The sequence below is a fragment of the Chlorocebus sabaeus genome, chromosome 12, assembly GCF_047675955.1.
Source record: "Chlorocebus sabaeus isolate Y175 chromosome 12, mChlSab1.0.hap1, whole genome shotgun sequence".
NCBI classification, from domain to species: domain Eukaryota; kingdom Metazoa; phylum Chordata; class Mammalia; order Primates; family Cercopithecidae; genus Chlorocebus; species Chlorocebus sabaeus.
In genome coordinates this window covers 64,447,703-64,468,660 of record NC_132915.1, presented here as the reverse complement: position 1 = coordinate 64,468,660, position 20,958 = coordinate 64,447,703, and the positions used below count along the sequence as shown (strand labels likewise).

The window sequence follows — 20,958 nt, the reverse complement described above, 5'->3', positions numbered from 1 at the left end:
AACCCCCACTAAAGCTGTGGTGACCCTGACATCTGTTTCGTCTTCAGCCCACTCTATTCCTGACATCAGCCCTCAGACCCCCATCGACCCCTCTTCATTACCATGGTATCTTCGTCCCTGCATCTTCTCCACAATTCGAAGTCCATCCTCCCGGGTGCCTCCTTCCTGTATTGTCTCGTTTAGGACTTCAGCGTATAGCAGGATCCCATCATAGAAGCAGCCAGCGATGAGGTTCATCTGGGGGTGGCAACTTCAGCAGTACTCTCCAAATGTCCTGCAGGGCCCCTTGCCCACTCTCTGGGGTCTCCCTTCTACCTAGTCTCTCTACTGGTTTGCTTTCTTCCCTCCTCTCATTCCTAAAGTGCCATCCCTTCCTAACTACTCCCTAGAGCAGAAGGAAAAATCCTGGATGGAAGTGGATACCCCCCAAAGTTGGGCTTGCTCCACAGCCAAGACTTGATGCTGAGTTTGGGAGAGAAGCCCTTCCCCAAAGCCTGGTCTGACTCTCAGGAAGGGAGAGATCTACTTACCAGGGAAGGGCCCAGCTCCACACCAAAGTCTTCCCGGGCTCTTATCAGCAGACGATTCTGGAATTCCTGATACTCAGGATTTGGGGGTTCTCGGTATGTGATCACCAATACAGTCTGTACCAGCAGCATATGGGGAAGAGTGAACAGGATTCAAGATAGGCATTAGGGGAAGAGAAGATGCAGGACAGGGAAACTTGGTAAAATATACACAATATAAAATATACACAGGTGTGTCTGAAGGCTTTGAAAGGCCTACTAACCTCTGTGTGTGTGTGCGTGTGTGTGTGTGTGTGTGTGTGTGTGTGTTGTGTTTCATACATCTGGGAAGAGGGAGTGGCACTCCTCCTGAAAGGTAGATAGGACTGGTTCTGGGAAGGTGGAAACTGGCAAATAATAGTCAACCCCATCCCCAAAGCCCAGCCCAACATCTTCCAGAGCTCCCTTCCAGCATCCAGGTTCCCGCCAGGCCACCACAGCTCACATTGCTCCTCTGTCCCATGTTTTCTGGGTATCTGCTCATGACCAAGGACAACACCCACCAACAGCTCCTCTCTGAGGTGTTAATCACTGTTAATGTCATCAGTAAAATACTGACATTGTCATTTGGGCCACTTGAACACAGTGTCTCTGCCCAGTGAATTAAGAGAGATTTCAGGCCCTATGACAACTGAGGGAAATCCTTTGAGACAGTTATTCCACCTGTGAAGAGCTGTGTGCTCATCCATTTAACATGTGTGGAACACCTACCCCAAACAGCACTGTCCTGCTCACTGAGTAACAGATGTGTCACAGTCACATGCCCACACACATTTCACAGGTAAGCAAATGACACATGTGATCTCAGCCATGCACACACCTCACTGGAGCATGAGTCAGCATCTCTGTCTCTCACCGAAGTGCCTGCTTGGCTCCCATTAATCTCACACGTTTCTCCTGCCTGAACTGCTGGACCTCCCAGCCTCAGGCCCTGCCTCAAGCCACACAGTCACTGAGACCAATCTCTGCTCCAACAGGAAACTGGCATCACAACTTCAAGGAAAGACTTCAGTTCAATATATTTTGTGAAACGTGACTTTGTGAAATGATAATTTAAAATCTGGTCATTTCTCCCAGTTTTGTTTATTCTTGTCGTAGAAAGTACACATGGACCATAGAGATATGCTGCACTAGACACATCACATATGGCCTATTATGTATCAATTCATTTCAGATAGGAAATAATAAAGTCTATTTCTAATATGCATTCATTACATTAGACTGCAGCTTGCCTCAAGATATCATTATTCTTACTAGAGCATTTGGCTCCCTGATTACACACTTCTAATATTCTCCCAGTCTCAGGTAAAAATTTTTTAAAAAGACAAGGGAGGCCGGGCACAGTGGCTCACACCTGTAATCCCAGCACTTTGGGAGGCTGAGGCGGGCGGATCACCTGAGGTCGGGAGTTCAAGACCAGCCTGACCAACATGGAGAAACTCTGTCTCTACTAAAAATATAAAAATTAGCCGGGCGTGGTGGCACATGCCTGTAATCCCAGTTACTCGGGAGGTTGAGGCAGGAGAATCACTTGAACCTGGGGGGCAGAGGTTGTGGTGAGCCAAGATCATGCCATTACACTCCAGCCTGGGCAACAAGAGCGAAACTCCGTCTCAAAAAAAAAAAAAAAAAAAGACAAGGGAACTGAGGAAAGGGTTGAAACAGTTCATTCAGTAGCACCTGTTCCAAGAATTAAAGAAGAGGTAGAATATTTTTGACAAGCAATATAAAACGTTAGGAAAAGGCAGGGTGTGGTGGCTTACGCCTATAATCCCAGCACTTTGGGAGGCCAAGGTGGGCAGATCACGAGGTCAGGAGATCGAGATCATCCTGGCAACACGGTGAAACCCCGTGTCTACTAAAAATACAAAAAGTAGCTGGGCATGGTGGCAGGCGCCTGTAGTCCCAGCTACTCGGGAGACTGAGGCACGAGAATGGTGTGAACCCGGGAGGCAGAGCTTGCAGTGAGCCAAGATCGCGCCACTGCACTCCAGCCTGGGCGACAGCGAGAGTCCATATCAAAAAAAGAAAAAAAAAAGTCAGGAAAAGAGCGAGAAAAGATCAGGTTCAACACAATTTATATTTCAATAAAGGCCGATGAAAAGTTTTTAACATATTTTTAACACAATTCTCTAGGTTGGCTGGTTTGCTAGGCTAGCAGTTATCAAACTTTTTGGTCTCATAATCACTTTGCACTCTTAAAAATTATTAAGGACCCCCAAATAAAGTTTATTTATGTGGACTATATCTATCAGTATTGACCATCTTAGAAATTAAAACTGATAAATTTTGAAAATGCAAGAACACACAAGTACACCTGCTATAGCTGTCCAAGTGATGACATCATCATGCCATGTAACTTCTGGAAAACTTCACTACACAATCACAAAAGAACAAGCATGACAGGCAGATAAGATCTTAGTATTATTTTTAAATAGTTTTGACCCCACGGTCCCCCTAAACTGCTATGCTAGAACTGTTTTTGCTGTGGTTACTAGTTATAGTTGTAGTACCAAAAGACAAAAATGAAAAAACAAACCAAAAAACCCCAACCTCAAACAGTTTCTGGGCTTGCTCAGGGGCTTGAGATTGTTTAGATTGTTTAGGATAATTGTGTCTCATTTCACAGTGGACCCCAGGTGGAAAAAACAAGCAAAGGCCACCACAAACGGGTGCAGTGGTGGCTGGGTGCCAGCAACACACCTAGGAAATGTGCACCATCAGGAGGCACCTGCCTCTACCTGCGGACCCGCCCACTGAGACCTGCCCTGGCCACGGCAGGAGGGTGGTCAACAGTGGCCTGACAAGACGAGTGATCTCCAAGCCCTTGGTTTGGTGCTTTCTTCCATTCTTGCCACTAGTGCTCCCTGCATGTAACCCAATCTCATGCTGGTCATGTAGGTTGTGACCTATGCCTGGGTTTCTAACCCTGCAGTCCTCCACTGACCAGCCTAGCCCTCTGGATCCTCAGAGCCCGGTCATTGCTTATTTAGTTCCACTCAATCTTTTCTTCCCTATCCTGGTTGATCACCTAGTTTACATTACTTGCCAGCTTTACTCCTGTCTAGATGAATCCCTCATCCTATCCCCCTCTCCCCAACACACACCTAATTCAATTCAGCAAATATGTGTTAAACACCTACTACATACTAGACATATGGAATATGAAGATGAGCATGATCCCTGCCCTGGAGCAGCTAGATCTAAATGGGACAGAAAAATCATATCAACATACTTGATTTCAGAGCTCTCTCCCCAGTAGCCAGTATCAATACAGCATGAGCTAGGGCCTTTCCTTGAGCATGATACCCTCCTGGAAAAGCTGTGGGCATCTGTGTCAAGGCCTCCTTTCCTCTATTGCCACCTTTTCCAGGCTGGCCTGGTCTGGGACCTCAGAGGGCCAGTGTCTCTGGGAGAAGGGCTCTGTGCTCTTTCATCCTTGCTTGGCTGGAGCTAACTGCCCAACTTCCCTCAGCCCCTCCCCTGCTTCCACACTGGAAGGTGGGGGGGAGAGGCGGGGCACCTCATCACCCCTCAGCCCCACCTACCCAAAGCCTTGACCTTCCCATCAGCATATTCCTGGCTGCCTAGTTCCCTTCGCTTGTGTTGCAGCAAAGGCTCCCTCTTTATTTCTGTCTGAATAATGCCCACAGTGAGGGGGAGAACTGAGAGTTAATTGATATAACTGATTATTGGATGACTAGATCCCTCCTCTCCCTACCCTTAATGCTGGGGACCCTTGGCTGGCCAATAATTCTCACAGAAGAAAGCGAGGCTTTTCTTCCACAAATAGAATACAGCCAGCAAGGCGCAGTGGCTCATGCCTGCAATCCCAGCACTTTGAGAGGCCAAGGCAAGAAGATCATTTGAGCCCAGGAATTTGAGACCAGCCTGGGCAATATGACAAGACCCCATCTCCACAAAAAATAAAAAATTAGATGGGCATGGTGGCATATGCCTGTAGTCCCAGCAACTCGGGAGGCTGAGGTGGGAGGATTGCTTCAGGCTGGAAGGTCAAGACTGCAGTGAGCAGCTGTGATCACACCACTGAACTCCAACCTGGGCAACGGAGTTGACTCAAAAAGAAAAAGGATATCACCAGGAAGGTTATGGAGTGCTCCCATCTGAGAAGGCCACAGATCTTCTGAAGTCCACACCAGCTGAGGTATAATCCCCTCGTTCTTCTCTTCATAGCACTCTATTCCTTTCCCCTTTATGTTTTAGTAACACATCACAATATGTTTCTACATTTGTATTTATTTGCTTACTTGTTTACTGCCTGCCCATCCTACCAAATGTAAACTCCAAAAAGGCAGTAACTAAGTCTGTTATGCTCTCCCTTGTATACCAGTACCTAGCACAGTGACTGGACATGATAGGTGCTCAGTAAATACTAATGAAATGAGTCAGCCTTCAAATAAATCAAACACTGACTGAATAATATGGTTAGTTCTATCATAGATGGAGTTAAGCAAAAGAGTAGGAAATTCAGTCCCACTTAGGGATTCTGGGATCATTTCCTAGAAGGGAAAAATAACTGGTATGAGTCTTAAAGAATATGGAAGCATTACCCAGACAAAGGTGAGAAGATTGTTTTAGGAAAACATTATAGCATAAACAAAACCTGTCCTGCCACTGCCCATATTCAAGTGTGACAGTCACAGACTCATTCTCAGGCATGTAAACAGCTATGTCATCCACAGTCAGACACACACTCGTCAGTCGCAACCAAATATATAATCACAGCCACATAAAACCTTACTCACTGGAGAAGAATGGCCACCCAGGTCCAGCCCTTATACACAGCTACTTAGGACCAAATAATCCCAGAGTTTAAAGGACCTTAAGGTTATCCCATAAGCCACCTCCAATCCTTCTTGGTAAAAAGGAGGGATATGGATAAATACATGGGAAACACTTATATGAGGGAAGGAAGAGCATTCCAGACAAAAGGAAAAAGAACATAAAGGCATAGGGGCAGGAAGGCCCTGGGGTTGGGGGAACTCAGAGAGGCCTGGTGGTTTGCAGTTCTCAGCATGAGGGTACCAGGAGGTAAAACTGAAAAAGTGGTTTCAGAACAGACTGCAGAAGGTCTTAAATGTCACAATAAGGAGTCGGGATTTTATTCTCTAGAACACAAGTCACTGAAAGTTTTGAGCAGGAGTGAAATGAACAGAGTCATGCCAACATTCCCCACAAATTTTCTGAAATCTGAAATGCATTTCTTTCCATTCCTGCTATCATCACACTAGTTCAAGCATATCTAACCTCACCCCCTTCTAACCTGTTACAGTTGGTCTCACTGCCCCAGGTCTCCCTCTCTTCTAATCCTGAATTCTGTCACTACTGTATATTTATCTCCACACACACACACACACACAAAAAGTCAAGGACCCCAAATTCAAGTCCTAGTGCATTAAGACTTAGAGCTCTCCTTAATCTGATTATACCTTTGCAACTTTATTTCCTGTATCTCCTTTAAGTGAACCCCTCATTCTTGTCAGGTCAGTATCTTCCTGGTCTCTCAAACGCACCCATTCCTCTTTTTCTCTTTGCTCAGGAGGCCTGGATCTCCTCTCCCACTCTAACTATGAATATGACATCTATCATTAAAGTCACAATAGGGTCTCACTTTCTGTATAAAAGCTTTCCCTAAACACAGCCCACATTGACTCTTCCTCCTCTGAGCCACTAAAGTTCTTAGTGTCTGTTCCAGGACACATAATCATATCCTTTCTCAAACTTTGTCTAACTGTACCAGAACGATGCCTCACCTCTCCATAAAGAGTGGAAGCCCACCCAAGGGTTAGGATCAAATCTTTTCCTGAACTTTTCTCCCCCACAATATAGCCTACTACTGGCACTTAGGAAAGTCAGTGTTTTAGGATTTTGGAGGCAGCCAAAGTCAGTCTTGGCAGCAAGCACACTAAGGGTCACAAAAGTAGAGAAGAAAGAAAGGGTGACACTAGACTCAGAACGCCTCTGTTCATTTTACTCCTGTGGCTCACAATTCCTCCCTGGTTCGTAGGGTTTCTGTGGGGTCTTGTGAGAGATAGGGAATTTCTAACGAAGCACCTCTTCCCCCTCCTCCTTCAGATTTGGCTCAAATGATACCTGAAAGGCCTCTCTGAGGGCCTGGGCCTGTTCCCGGGTGCGATTGTCCTGCCAGGGCCGGCCTGTAGCACGTGTGGGGCCTGCACGGAGACTCTCCCCAAAGACATCCAGGTAAAAGAAGACATAATCCCCATTGGTCAGATTCTCCCTCTGGGCCTGAAGCAGGATCTCATGCAGCATCTCCAGAGGGCCGCAGATATACACAACTGGGAGCAGGTACATGACAGAGGAGCACCCTGAGAAAGTATCCAGCTCCCCCACACAGCCCCCTCTCTGAATCACTGGGATGTCCCTCTTCAGCAAGAAAGAGAGTGCCCTAACCTATCAACCCCAAAGCAGATGCTCCACAGCCTGCACCCCTTGGAGTCCACCATAAGTACCCTGGGACCATCTGGACCATCTGGCAGAAGTCAGAGCCCGTCCAGACCCCAGAGGAAGGGAGCTGTCACTCTCAAGCCCCTCCCTTTCCCAGAGCTTCCCTTGCTGCTCCCCACCCAACCTGCCTCACTCCCTGACTCTTCCCTGCCCTTCCCTGGGCTCAAAGGCACTGACAGCACAGATTTCTCAGTATGAGCTTTACCTGTCTTTCCCAAATCTGCTGAGCCTTGAGCCCGTTCATGGAGCCCTCATTATTTTTACACCACCAAGGGGTCTTGGCGCCCAGTCTGGGTGGTAGCTCTGATCACAGACAGGGCACATTTCAGAGTGGCCATCAATCACATTCATTACTCTAGGGTGCACACATTGCTCCTGAAACTTAATATCCCCTCATTTTCACATTCCACCTTGATACAAGCTTCACCCCTCATGCTCTCTTTTGCCTTGTTTGCATCTGCTTAGGGTGTTCACGAGCTCCCATCATGAAGCCTTGGCCCTCTCACAGGTGCTCTGTCCATGTGTGCTTCTTGATCCCAACCACCACATACAGCTGCTCAATGCCTATCTCCATCTACAGTTCCCCAGTGCTGAGCTTTAAGGACACAGCGACCCTCCTCCCCTGACCCTAAAATAGCCCGGGCCACACTCACTGCGCCCGTTGGCCCGGATGAAGTGGGTGGCCTGCTCAGGGCCCCCTGGCTCTCGGGCATACACCTGGTGCTGCACACTGAGGTTGCTGCCCTGCAGGGCCTCAAAGACGCCCTCGATGGTGAAGTAGTGAGGCCGGTCATCTGTGCGAGCATCCAGGTACAGCAAGGCAGCACGGGCAGTCCAATTGAAGTGCCCGTGTAGTGTCACCACAAACTCACCCAGCTTGGGAGCAGAGGGGCCAGTGCGAACCAGGGTACGATAATGGTCATTCTTAGCCGAAAAACCAGAGGCCACAGCACCCGCAGTCAGCAAGGGAAGGCGCCAATGGGAGGCAAAGCGGGCCACAGAGGCAGCAGGGTACACGCAACCAGGGCCTAACAGCAGGTCGGGGTCATGGTACAGCTTGAGGTCCACAGCGCTCAGTGGTGCCAGGTACTCAGAGCAGGCGCCTTCCAGTTCGGAGCTGACAAACCGCAGGTCCACGGGCAGTGCCCGGCCCAGCGCCTCCACAGCTAGTGCCACAGCGGGTCCCACCCGTGGCCAGGCCCAGGCATAGCTCAGGTTGTGTTCTGGCAGCACCACCGCCAGCGTCAAGTTCCGCACCCCGGGAGGACGCACCCCACCTGCCAGGGCTGCCACCAACAGCAGGAGTGATGGCAGCGCCATGGGGATAAAGCAGCAGCCCCACCGCCCCCAGAACTTGGGGCTGCTCTGGCCTACAGGGGAGACACGAACACCCCCCAGCCTGGAGCCTGGGGAAGAAGGCCAGGAAGAGGAGGAGGAGTAGGCTAGGTAGGCTGGGATGCAAAAGGTGCTGGGGGCCAGGGAGAGGATGGAGAGATGGGAGGAAGGCGGGGGACGGGCAAGGAGTGGGTTACCAGCCTAAGGCAAGGACTGAGGACTGAGAGCGGGGTGGCAGGGGGAGAGAGGCACCGAGGGGTCCTGCGGCCCGGATGGGGACAGTGCGAGGTGAAGTAGCCTGATGAATCCAAAGCTGAGAAGGAAAAGGGGATCTGGGACTGGGATGGGGTGGGGGTGGGAGGCGGGTGGTACAAAGAAACGGCCTGGGGGAACCTCACAGCTGAAAGGGCCGGGAGGGCAGGAGGACGCTGCGACACATAGGACCAAGGGGGTAAGGTGGGAGGGTGCCCGCGCCGCGGAAGGACGGACTGGGATCATGGGCAGGCGGGGAGCGAAGCGAGGCCTGGGCCGGAGGGCAGGGGAAGGCAGGGGTAAATCTCCCTGTGAAGACTTCTTCCGAAGCTCCTGCTTGGACTAACGGGCCCGGGCGCTGGTCCCATCCGGAGCTACGGCGGCCCCGCCCGTGTCCCCGCTCCTCTCTGCTCCGCTTCTCCTGGGCCCCGGCGGCCGGCGCTGCCCGGCGCTTCCTCCCGCCCCCCGCCTGGGCCCCGCGCGCGCCGCTCGTCCGGGTCAGGTCGCCTCGGCCCTGCCCGTCTCCGCTCGCTGCGCCGGCGGCCGAGTGCGACTCCCCCGGGCAGGCCGCCCGCCCCCGCCCCCGCCCCTCCCCCGCTGCCCCTCCTCCTCCCTCCCGGCCCCACCCTCCGGCGCCGGCTGCCTTCCCCCACCCCCCACCCGGGCGCTCGGGACCGCCAGGTCCCAAACCCACCCCGGTGAGCACTTGGGGGCTCCACACCAAGGCCTCGCCGACCAGCAGGATTCCCGGGCGCTCCCTCACTCTCAGGGCCTACCCCGGTCTCCCCCACGCCCCTGGTTCCCCCGCCGCCTCTCCTTCCATCTCACACACGCCGGCGACCCCAGGGTTTGTCCTCTCCCCCTCGCTTAGCCCGCTCTTCTTGGGTCTCCCCTGTGAACTCCCTGAGTCCCTCAGTGGCTCCAGTCTCCAGGAAGCAGTCGAGGATCCCCAGACGTGTGGTGTCCTCACCAGCCCCCCCACCTAGCAAACCATAGCGCCCTCCCGACGGCAGTGCCGCTTACTCCACCGAGGACCATGCCCGCTCCCTGGACGGGCCCCTCCAGCAGCCAGGGGCCCCTGCGCTACACTTCCCACTAGTCCTTAGAAAGTCCATGAGGCTCCTTCTTGCTTGGGACTCAACCCTAGGCCCCCCGCTGTCTCCATGCCCCCTCTGCCCTCCCCGTGTCCTCAGAGGCCCACCGCAGCCCGACCGGCTTCCTCCACACCATCTGCTCAGTCAGGGCCTCGATTTTCTTTTGTCTCCTGCACAGCGCGGGCTGGCGCCTGGGGAAAGCCTGTAACGGACGGGCGGGACACTCCCCCGCAGTGGAAGCCCATCCACCCTCTCCTGGGGTTCCACCTTGCTCCCAGGCTTCCAGCCTTAGGAAGCTCTCCCCGGGGTCCCCATATCTGGAGTGCCAATCTGACCCCAAGAACAGCTTGTGAGGGATGATCTCATGGTGGCTGAGAGGGACTGCTATGGGACCTTGGGGATTTTCCTCCAACTGTCATAAAGGACATGCACATAAGCCCATTCTCTGCCCGCGCTGAGAGCCACGGTTTCTCTCCCCCTTCAAGCTATTTCTCCAGAAATCACCAAGAGCGCTCTTGGAGCCCTGGAGTAGGGTGGGAGTGTATAGGGCGAGGATGGGCATGGTTTCCCTGAGATGAAGGCGACACCTAGTGGTTTGGGGGGGGAAATTAAGGACAATGCTACTTTATCCTTAGGCACGGTATTTATTGAACACGGGCTGCCTAGCACAAGCTGTAACTGTGAATACAAAGAAAGCGAAATGATACAGCCCTTACCTTTGAGGAACATACATTTGCAATCCCTGGGGCACAGAGGTCAAGAGCAGGCCGCCCCTGACAATGTTCTTGCCTCAAGCCCAGTAGAAATGGAAGCCTCAGGACGGCTCCTTCTTTAACGCAGAGGGGTGGTAACTCTAGTTCCAGGCTCCCAATACTGTAGTGAAAAGGAATTTGTCCTATCTGGCCAAGGCAAAAAAAAGGAACAGTCAAAAGAATGAGGAGACAACATGAGAAATACTTTAGACCAAGTCAACCAAATAGAATAATTGATTTTTAAGCAACTACTCACTGTTTTATGAGACAAGCAAATCCAAAATGACAAAATTCCTGAAAGAATTACAGAATGGCAGGGCTAGGAGGAATCACATAAATATATTGTTTAGCCCTTTCATTTAAAGATAATTGAAAACCAGATCCCAGAGAGGAAAGTCGCAGTGTCCTTACTTGCTCCTCTCCCCCAATCCCATATGGCTTTTTAGTTGCAAAAGAGAGACTAAAATGCAGGTTTCATGGTCTCCAAGGAGAGGCTCTTTACAGATATTTTGCTGACTCATGGAACTTACCACAGAAAGCTGTTCTTACAGTATAATAGCTACCAAATACCCAGGTGAGTCTCTCTGGAACATCTGCAGCCCTCAGTGAGGATCAGCCACCACTACCACTGTCACCCCGACTCCTAAGCAAGTACAAGTGCATGATATGTCATTATTCTGAACATTAAGGACAATTCATTATGTTAGGGATTAAACATTCAAGCATCTTGCCTTTCCCTCTTCCTTCCAGTTGGCCACTTAACTAGAAAGTAGGAAGGGGCCAGGTGCAGTGGCTCTTGCCTGTAATGCCTATAATCTCTATTAAAAACCAAACAAATCAATCGGATATGGTGGCACGAACCTGTGGTCCCAGCTACTTGGGAGGCTAAGGTGGGGTGATCGCTTGAGCCCAGAGGATAGATCTTGCTGGGTGACAGCAAGATCCTGTCTCCAAAAAAAAAAAAAAAAAAAAAAAGGAAGTGGAAGGAGCCTGGTGCAGTGGCTCACACCTATAATCCCAGCATTTTGGGAGGCCAAAGTGGGAGGATCGTTTGAGGTCAGGAGTTCAAGACTAGCCTGGCCAACAAGGTGAAACCTCATCTCTACTAAAAATAGAAAAATTAGCTGGGCATGGTGGCAGGCACCTGTAATCCCAGCTACTTGGGAGGCTGGGGCAGGAGAATCGCTTGAATCCGGGAGGCAGAGGTTGCAGTAAGCAGAGATCACACCACTGTGCAACGGAGCAAGACTCCATCTCAAAAAAAAAAAGAAAGAAAAAGAAAAAGAAAGAAAGAAAAAGAAAACACAAGTTAAAACTAAAAATCAATTTTAAAAGACAAAAGGGAAGTGGGAAGGAGTGGGGACATAAAAGATAAATCACCTAATGAGGTTTTTTATTAACATACAGTGAAGGGCTTTTGGTATTTATTTTTTCATGTTTGAGGGGAAGCTAAAAATATTAGATAAATGAGACCTTCGGTTATGTATATATCCCACTATCCAAGCTATCACTGCTCTCATTGATATGGACAATAATATTTTGGCTGTATTTGGTGACCCTGCTGCAATACATAGAAAACCTGGGAAATTTAGATTCTACTGGCCTAAGCAGCAACCAGCTAGGGTCCAACTTTCTCTTTGTAGCACTGTCATGGCCTTCTTCTACTTCACAGACAGATACCAGCTATAATTTCTTCTGGATAGGGTCAGTCAACACCTTATCTCTTTTTTTTTTTTTCTTTTTTTTGAGACAGAGTCTCACTCTGTTACCCAGGCTGGAATGCAGTGGCACAATCTCGGCTCACTGCAACCTCCACCTTCCAGGTTCAAGTGATTCTCCCGCCTCAGTCTCCCAAGTAGCTGGAATTACAGGCACCTGCCACCACGCCTGGCTAATTTTTGTTTTTATTAGAGACAGTGTTTCACCATGTTGGCCAGCTGGTCTCAAACTCCTGACCTCAAGTGATCCACTCGCTTCAGATTCCCAAAGTGCTGGGATTACAGGCATAAGCCACCATGCCCAGCCCCAAACACCTTATTTCTGATGCAGAACTAAACTGCAGAGCATCAAATTGGCCAGCTACTAGAATCTCCTATGGTTTCCAAGCTGCCCTGTTCCTTCTTCAAAAGAAATCCTAATCCTGGTTTCACTCAGGCCAAAGGTGCCTTAAGACCCTAGCTGAGCTCTGCAACCACCATGGGATTCAGGCTCATGCTAATCTTCATGACAGGCTCTGATGCCCCAAACTGACAGCATTAAACGTTTTATAACTGACCTATTTGTGCAGCTGAATCTGGATCCTCAGGTTTATTCTACACCAGATCATGCCTCCTAGGCCTACAGAAATCCAGAAAACAAAATATCTTCCAGGCTTCTCTCTGCTGACCTGACTAGCAGAAATGGGCTTTGACTCCATGCAGTTGTACCCTGCACACAGACAGACAGTTCCAAGAGAACCTGCCAACAGAGGGCAGAGAATAGCCATGGAAAGGTAGATCAAATAACGCAGGAAAGATACACTTCACAACACATCTCAATAGGAAAAGGAGAAAGTAATGTAGAAAAAGAAATGTAGTAAAGTATATAGAAAGCAAATACAGACTTTATTCAAATTCTGCATTCTTTACTTTAGCCCCATAAGGGAGAGACAGAATCCCGAAATCAGGTCAAACCTCTAGTTCCCCTCCAACTCCTACTTCCCTCCCAGCCACGCAGCAGTGCACAGTATGGTTGGAGATCTAAGATCCAGTTCATCTTCTCACAGATATTCAACAGCCTCAAAAGGCTGCTGTGGGCCAGGTGTGGTGGTTCATGCCTATAATCCCAGCACTTTGAGAGGCCAAGGCAGGCAGATCACCTGAGGTCAGGAGTTCAAGATCAGCCTGGCCAACATGGCAAAACCCCATCTCTACTAAAAATACAAAATCCAGGCGTGGTGGCATGCACCTGTAATCCCAGCTACTCAGGAGGCTGAGGCAGGAGAATCGCTTGAACCCAGGAGGTGGAGGTTGCAGTGAGCTGAGATCGCACCTCTGCACTCCAACCTAGGGGACAGAGCAAGTCTCTGTCTCAAAAAAAAAAAAAAAAAAGGCAGGGGGATGGCACTGCTGTGATTGTTTAAAGGGTCAAGGGTTTTTACTTTGAATTCATACACATCTTTGTAAGTTCAAAATGTTTTCAAATCAGATCCCAGCTTCCAACTTACCTGAATAGATATATGTTTTAAAAGATAAACAGGTATCATATTCTAAGGACCAGAAATATCAGCTTTGTGAAAATACAGTCCAAACAAGTCATTTTCCCATGGAAATTGTTTCATAGACAGCCAATGATTCCTTAGAGAGGAATTTAAGAATCCTCAGGAGAAGCAACCACATACATTTATTTTCTTGATGATTCAAGCTCCAGGTGAACCATATTTCACCTGTCTGCTCCATCTGGGCCTGGACCGGCACCTCTGTGAGTCTCCAGGAAGGCCCTGGTGGTCTTCTCTGCCGTCTCACACTTGGCCCATCTTCCTAGGTATATAGATTGTTTCCCTATTTTCCTATTCCACTCTTTGTCATTATTACCAACCCCAGTAGTTATTTACGACCCCTTGGGAGCGTCCGATAGCATGAAGTCTCAAATATAATATTCCCTGAAATAATCTCCCCACTCAATTTGAAATTCCACTTCACAAAATCTTTCACTGAAGAAAAAGTGGTAAGAGGCAAGTGGCAAGAGGGAAAGGTGTCCCCTTGCCTTTTAAGTCCTGCTAACTCCACAAATATCTGGCATAAAATGAGGCAAAGGAAACATGGTTGTCACTGCTTCTAGAGACTGGAAATGCACTAGTCACTATTTTAATCTTCTGCTCTGTGTAGAATTTTCTATGGAAACCAAAGACTGGGAAGAAGAGAAGAAATCTGAAGTAAAAATGGACAAAACTGTACTGCAATATGTCATGAAGAACAAAGAGAAGCTAAGCAGTAGTGATGTAAGACTGGTGGGCAGACAGACTGAAAGCAAGAAGAACCGTGAAGAGGTTCCTGGAGAAACCCAAGCCTGAAATGCTAAGTGCCTAATCAAGGATGATGGGATAGTAATGGAGAGAGGAACAAATCTAAGGTAATTTGAGGAAAGAAACAACAGGATTTGGTGGCCAACTGGATATCCAAGACGAAAAACAGTCAAAGGCAGGGGTCGCAAAGGCAAAGGTGGTCATAGGCCAGGCAGGAAATGCAAACGGAAGAAGGAGCTGAGTGGAGACTGGCAAGCCATGAACCCTGGCTCCATCTAAAGTGGATGCTGGCCCTGGGATGGAGCCCAGGGTGGCCAGTTCTTACTCTGTGTTCTCTCTGGGTCTCTCCAGTCTCACTTCCCTCCAGTCCAGCCTCCACGATATGTTCAGGTGCCAAAGCGACCTTTTGAAACAAAAACCTAATTATGTCATGTCACTGCTTAAAATCTTTAAATGGTCCCCCTTGGAGGCTATGTTTTTCACACTGTTATTTTTAGCAGCAAAACTATTCCTTCAGATGAAAACATACATGTAAAACAGAAAAAAGAAAAAAAAAAAAAAAACCCCAGCTGCTCCAGCTGAAACAGTGGGGGTGGGCCCAGAAACCCTTCGCCTTCACCTCATTCTCAAACAGAACCCCTGAGGCACCTTCAGGGAACCTCTGGGCAGCAGCCTTCAAACAGTGGTAGCACAAAAAGGCTTTCCAGGGACTATGTTTGTGCAGATAGCTTTAAGGGAATCCATCTCCAGACCCTGAACCTCCTTATGTACTCAGTCCCAAAACTGATCTGCCTGAGAATGACCTGTGCTCACAACAGTTGTGCTGACAACAACCCTCCCAGTTTACAACAGAAAGGCATGTCCCTCCCCCAAGCCAAATTTTATTATGATGAATTATTCTAGGGTGTAAAAACTTTTGGAGCACCAAGAAAAAGGATATATACATCAAGTATTGGTCTAGGGAAATTTGTGAAGATGAATCAAAGTGCCTTCAATGAATGGGGCTTCCTGTCTTTCCCCACCATATCCATGTTCTGTGAAGAGTAAAGCTTGGCATTAAAATGGGGTGTTTTCAACTGAGCGGGGTGGTGTGTGCCTGTAGTTTCAGCTACTCAGGAGGCTAAGGCAGGAGGATCTCATGAGACTAGGAGTTCAAGTTTAGCCTGGGCAACATAGTGAGACCCTGTCTTCTGTTTTAAAAATATATAGAGATAGGGCAGGGCACGGTGGCTCACACCTGTAATCCCAGCACTTTGGGAGGCTGAGGCAGGTAGATCACAAGATCAGGAGTTCAAGACTAGCCTGGCCAAGAGACCAGCCTGGCCAATATGGTGAAACCCCGTCTCTACTAAAAATACAAAAATTACCCAGGTGTGGTGACAGGCACCTGTAATCCCAGCTACTTGGGAGGCTGAGGGAGGAGGAGAATCACTTGAACCTAAGAGGCAGAGGTTGCAGTGAGCCGAAATAGTGCCATTGCACTCCAGCTTGGGTGACAAGAGCAAAACTCTGTCTCTAAATAAATATATAAACATCCTATCTCTCACCACTTACAAAAGTCAACTCAAAATGGATTAAAGACTTAAATATAAGGACTGAAAACCATGAAAGCACTAGAAAAAATTTCAGGAAAAACCCTTTATGACATTGGACTGGGCAAGGATTTTTTGGATAAGATTTGAAAGGCACAGGCAACCAAAGCAAAAATGACAAACGGGATTGGATTGCATCATATTAAAAAGCTTCTTCACAGCAAAGGAAACAGAGGACAAAATGAAGAGGCAAGCTACAGAATGGAAGACAATAATTGCAACCTATACATCTAAACGGTTAATACCTAGACTATATAAGGAACTCAACAACTCAATAGCCAAAAAAAAAAAAAATCCCAAATAATATGATTTTTAAAAAGGGCAAAATAGACATTTCTCAAAAGAATGCATACAAATGGCCAACAGGTATATGAAAAAATGCTCAATATCACTAATCATCAGGGAAATGCAAATCAAAACCTCAATTAAATATCATCTCATCCCAGTTGGAATGGCTATTATCAAAAAGACAAAAAGTAACACATGCTCATGAGGATGTGGAGAAAGGAGAACTTTTATACTAGTGTGAACATAAATTAGTATAGTCATAATGAAAAACAGTATAGAGGTTTCTCAAAAAATTAAAAACAGAACTACCATATTATCCAGTAATCCTACTAGTGGGTATTTATGCAAAGGAAATAGTATGCTGAAGAAATATCTGCACTCCCATGTTTATTGCAGCTCTATTCACAGTAGCCAAGATATGGTATCAACCCAAGTGTCCATCAACAGATGAATGGATAAAGATAATGTGGTATATTTACACAATGGAATACTATTCAGCCATAAAAAAAAGAATGAATTCCTGTCATTTGCAGCAGCATAGATGAGCCTGGAGGACATTAAGTTAAGTAAAATAAGCCAGAAAGACAAACACCACAGGATCTCACTCATATGTGGAATCAAAAAAAAACAAAAAACAAAAAACAAAAAATCTGATCTCTTAGAAGTAAAGAGTAGAATAATTGTTACCAGAGGTTGGGAAGCATAGGTAGGAGGGGTGGATGGGTTGAGGTGGGCCAACTAGTACAAAGTTACAGATAGACAGGGGGAGTAAGTTCCAGTGTTCTATTGCACAGTAGGGTGACTTTGGTTAACAATATTATTGTATTTTTCAAAATAGCTAGAAGAGAGGATTTTGAATGTTCCTACCACAAAGAAATGATAAATTTTTGAGCTACTAATTGCCTTAATTTGATAATTATACACTATACATGTATCAAAACATCACATTGTATTTCATAAGTATATATAATTATTGTCAATTAAAAATAAAATAAAAAGAGAAAATTAAACTGAAAAGTTTTACAAGCCACAAAAATACTTCAGCTACATTGAATAAAATCCATGAATAAAAAAATTAAGGGCTGGGCGCAGTGGCTCACACCTGTAATCCCAGCACTTTGGGAGGCTGAGGCCAGCAGATCGTGAGGTCAGGAGATCGAGAACATCCTGGCTAACATGGTGAAACCCCGTCTCTACTAAAAATACAGAAACTTAGCCAAGCGAGGTGGCGGGCGCCTGTAGTCCCAGCTACTCGGGAGGCTGAGGCGGGAGAATGGTGTGAATCCGGGAGGCGTAGCTTGCAGTGAGCCAAGATTGCACCACTGTACTCCAGCCTGGGGAGCAGAGTGAGAGTCCGTCTCAAAACAAAATTAAGTAACTAGCCAGACATGGTGGCTCACGCCTGTAATCCCAGCACTTTGGGAGGCTGAGGTAGGTGAATTACCTGAGGTCAGGAGTTCAAGACCAGCCTGACCAACATGGAGAAACCCCCGTCTCTACTAATAATACAAAAATTAGCCAGGCGTGGTGGCACATTCCTGTAATCACAGCTACTTGGGAGGTGAGACACAAGAATTGCTTGAACCTGGGAGGTGGAGGTTGCAATGAGCCGAGATCCACCATTGCACTCTAGCCTGGGCAACAAAAGAAAAACTCCATCTCAAAAAAAAAAAAAAAATTAACTTATTTCATAGTTGGTGTACTTTATTCAATAAAATAGTTAAAAGTCTACTTCATCTGGCCTGGCGCAGTGGCTCACACCTGTAATTCCAGCACTTTGGGAAGCCGAGGAGGGTGGATCACCTGAGGTCAGGAGTTTGAGACCAGCCTGACCAAACATGGAGAAACCCCATCTCTACTAAAAATACAAAAAGTAGCCAGGCGTGGTGGCACATACCTGTGATCCCAGCTACTCGGGAGGCCGAAGCAGGAGAATCACTTGATTCCAGGAGGTGGAGACTGCAGTGAGCCGAGGTTGCACCACTGCACTCCAGCCTGGGCAACAAAGCGAGACTCCGTCTCGAAAAACAAAAACAAAAACAAAAAATCTTGTAATAATAAAGTTAGATTTCAATTTAAAATTGTGTGAGTGGGTTATTATTTTAAGGAGCTCATGAACAAAAATGAGCTCTACAGCTCAAAATAACACTTTGAAAATCAGTGACTAAACAATGACTCTTGATGCTACCAAACCTAAATCTTCCTTCTAATAATTATTTTCTAACGGCACCTTTACTAACTTAAAATAAAATGCATAGATAATACAACCTATCTCTACACATAATTTCAAAACATCAATAAAATGTCCTAACTGTAATATAGAAGAGAAATAATAGCCAGGCATGGTGGCAGATGCCTGTAATCTCAGCTACTCGGGAGGCTGAGGCACAAGAATCCCTTGAACCTGGGAAGTGGAGGTTGCAGTGAGCCGAGATCACGCCACTGCACTCCAGCCTAGGCAACAGAGTGAGACTCTATCTCAAAAAAAAATAAAACTAGAGAAATAAAAGACAATAACTTATCTTTAAAAATAGGTATTTCAATATGTAAATGGTTACATATAACTGTGATAGAACACCAAAGGAGGCACTCAACTAATTGTAATTAGATGCTTCCATCATCTAATTACAAGGAATGAACAAATTTTGATTTAAGAGATCAGAAGCCACTCCATAAAGAAAGATACGGCATTAAACACCAGTGTTAGGATAAGCAATAATAGACCAGATGTATTTATATATAACACCCTACACAACTGTTTGGTGCAATATTTGAAGACTCTGCAGAACTCAGGATCTCTAAATCATGCCGAATGCAGGACATTTATTTGACACCTAAAAGGTATTGCCAGTGTCAAGGTACAAGGATTAACAACCAAAACAAGATAAAATTCCTTCTCTCATGGAATACATTCTTAATTATGTGGAACTGTCCTCACATTGCAAAGTCTAACATCTGTGGCCTCCAACTACTACAATGCCAGTAGCACCCACTCTCATCACTATAGCAACCAAGAAAATGCCCCCTTCCTCCCCACCACCTCCCGCCTGCCCTCCTCCCTCCTCCCCCCTGCCCCCACTACCTCCTGCACACCCACCACCTGCCAAAGTGCCCCTCCAGGAAAAGTACTACTGCTGTTCAGAGCCACTAGCCTGCAGGGTGGAGAACAAGAATCTCAGCCCACCAGGTGGTCCTGGCTCCATCTTCCTCTCCAGCCTCCTCTGCAGCCACATATGCCTTCTAAACATATAGAACTATCTATAATCCTCTAAGTGGGCCACGTTATTCCATGCCCATGGGTTTTCTGTCAGCCTGAAATGTTTTCTCTTCCGTTGCATTCTAATTACTCTTCTTTGAGGCTTAATCAGGCCACTTTTCAATTTAATTTAATACATTGGTTTTAAAGTAGGTACTTTCTACCCCATTAGATTGTGCATTCCATGAGAAGGAATTTTATTGTCCTTAATCTTTGTACCTCACATTGGCAACACATTTTAGAATTCAAATAAATGTTTTCTTAATGGATATATGAGTATGGATGAAGGGATTCACTTTATTTTTATTTTTTTATTTGTATTTTGAGATGGAGTCTCACTCTGTCACCCAGGCTGGAGTGCAGTGGTGCCATCTCGGCTCACTGCAACCTCCATCCCCCGAGACTCAAGCAATCCTCCCACTTCAGCCTCCCAAGTAGCTGGGACCACAGACACACACCACCACACCTGGTTGCTTTCTTTTTTTTTTTTTTTTTTTTTGTATTTTTGTATTTTTGGTAGAGATGGAGTTTCACTATGTTGCCCAGGCTGATCTCGAACTCCTGAGCTCAAGTGATCCACCCTCCTCAGCCTCCCAAAGTGCTGGGATCACAGGTGTGAACCACTGTGCCCAGCCAGGAATTCACTTTAAAAGAAAAAGAAATTCCTCTGAGACTTCAGGGAAAGGTGGGACAATGGATTCAGGGATAGATTTAGTGATGGATAAACTGAACTTATCTGTTGAGCATTGAGCTTGGTCAGGTATAAACATAACCTGCCACTCATCACAGTCTTCATCTGTGCCATGACAAATGTCTCTTTTGTACCTCTTCACAACATCATGGTCAGAGTCCATAACACTCTGCTCCCTTTTGGTTATTTAAAAACTCAGTCCAATATGGCTTAAAACTCCAGTCTCAGGTCCAATGCAGAACTCATCGTAAGCCATGGCTTAAGGAGCCTGCGGTGGAGAGGAGAATATGATCCCTTCTATTGATTCTGCTCCTCCTCTTCTAGTTCTCTGGAAGGTTCTCCTGAAGGGTTTAGCTCCTTGGTGGTTGGGAACTAAGACGAGGGAGGGGAGGAAAAGAACAACTCTCTTTTTATTTAACAAGATAGTTATCACAAACCACTGTTTGCTGACAGTCCATGCCAAACTCTTGTTTGGCAGATGTCAAAATGCTATCTTTCTTGGGCACGGTGGTTCATGCCTATAATCCCAAGGCATTGGAAGGCTGAGGCAGGAGGATCACTTGAGCCCACGAGTTTGAGACCAGCCTGTGCAACATAGGGAGACCCTGTCTCTAAAACAATTTTTTTTTTTAATTAGCCA

At 47.1% G+C, this 20,958-nt stretch overlaps 1 protein-coding gene across 6 annotated transcripts in view; it reads right to left on the bottom strand.

Moving 5' to 3' along the window:
- Positions 1–20,958, bottom strand: part of NPR2 (natriuretic peptide receptor 2) — a 48,710-nt gene that overhangs the window by 8,752 nt on the left and 19,000 nt on the right. For 2 of the 6 annotated variants that reach the window (XM_037998265.1, XM_007968782.3), the window contains exons 1-4: positions 7,709–9,200; positions 6,681–6,886; positions 531–644; positions 102–237 (exon numbers count right to left, since the gene is read on the bottom strand). In XM_037998265.1, the coding sequence (XP_037854193.1) occupies positions 102–237; positions 531–644; positions 6,681–6,886; positions 7,709–8,375 (1,123 nt within the window). In that variant the 5' untranslated portion in view covers positions 8,376–9,200. Of the gene's footprint in view, positions 1–101; positions 238–530; positions 645–6,680; positions 6,887–7,708; positions 9,201–10,452; positions 10,636–10,744; positions 10,808–20,958 lie in introns of those variants that run through there. The other 4 variants (XM_037998268.2, XM_037998266.2, XM_007968783.3 and 1 more) reach the window with 4 other exon arrangements.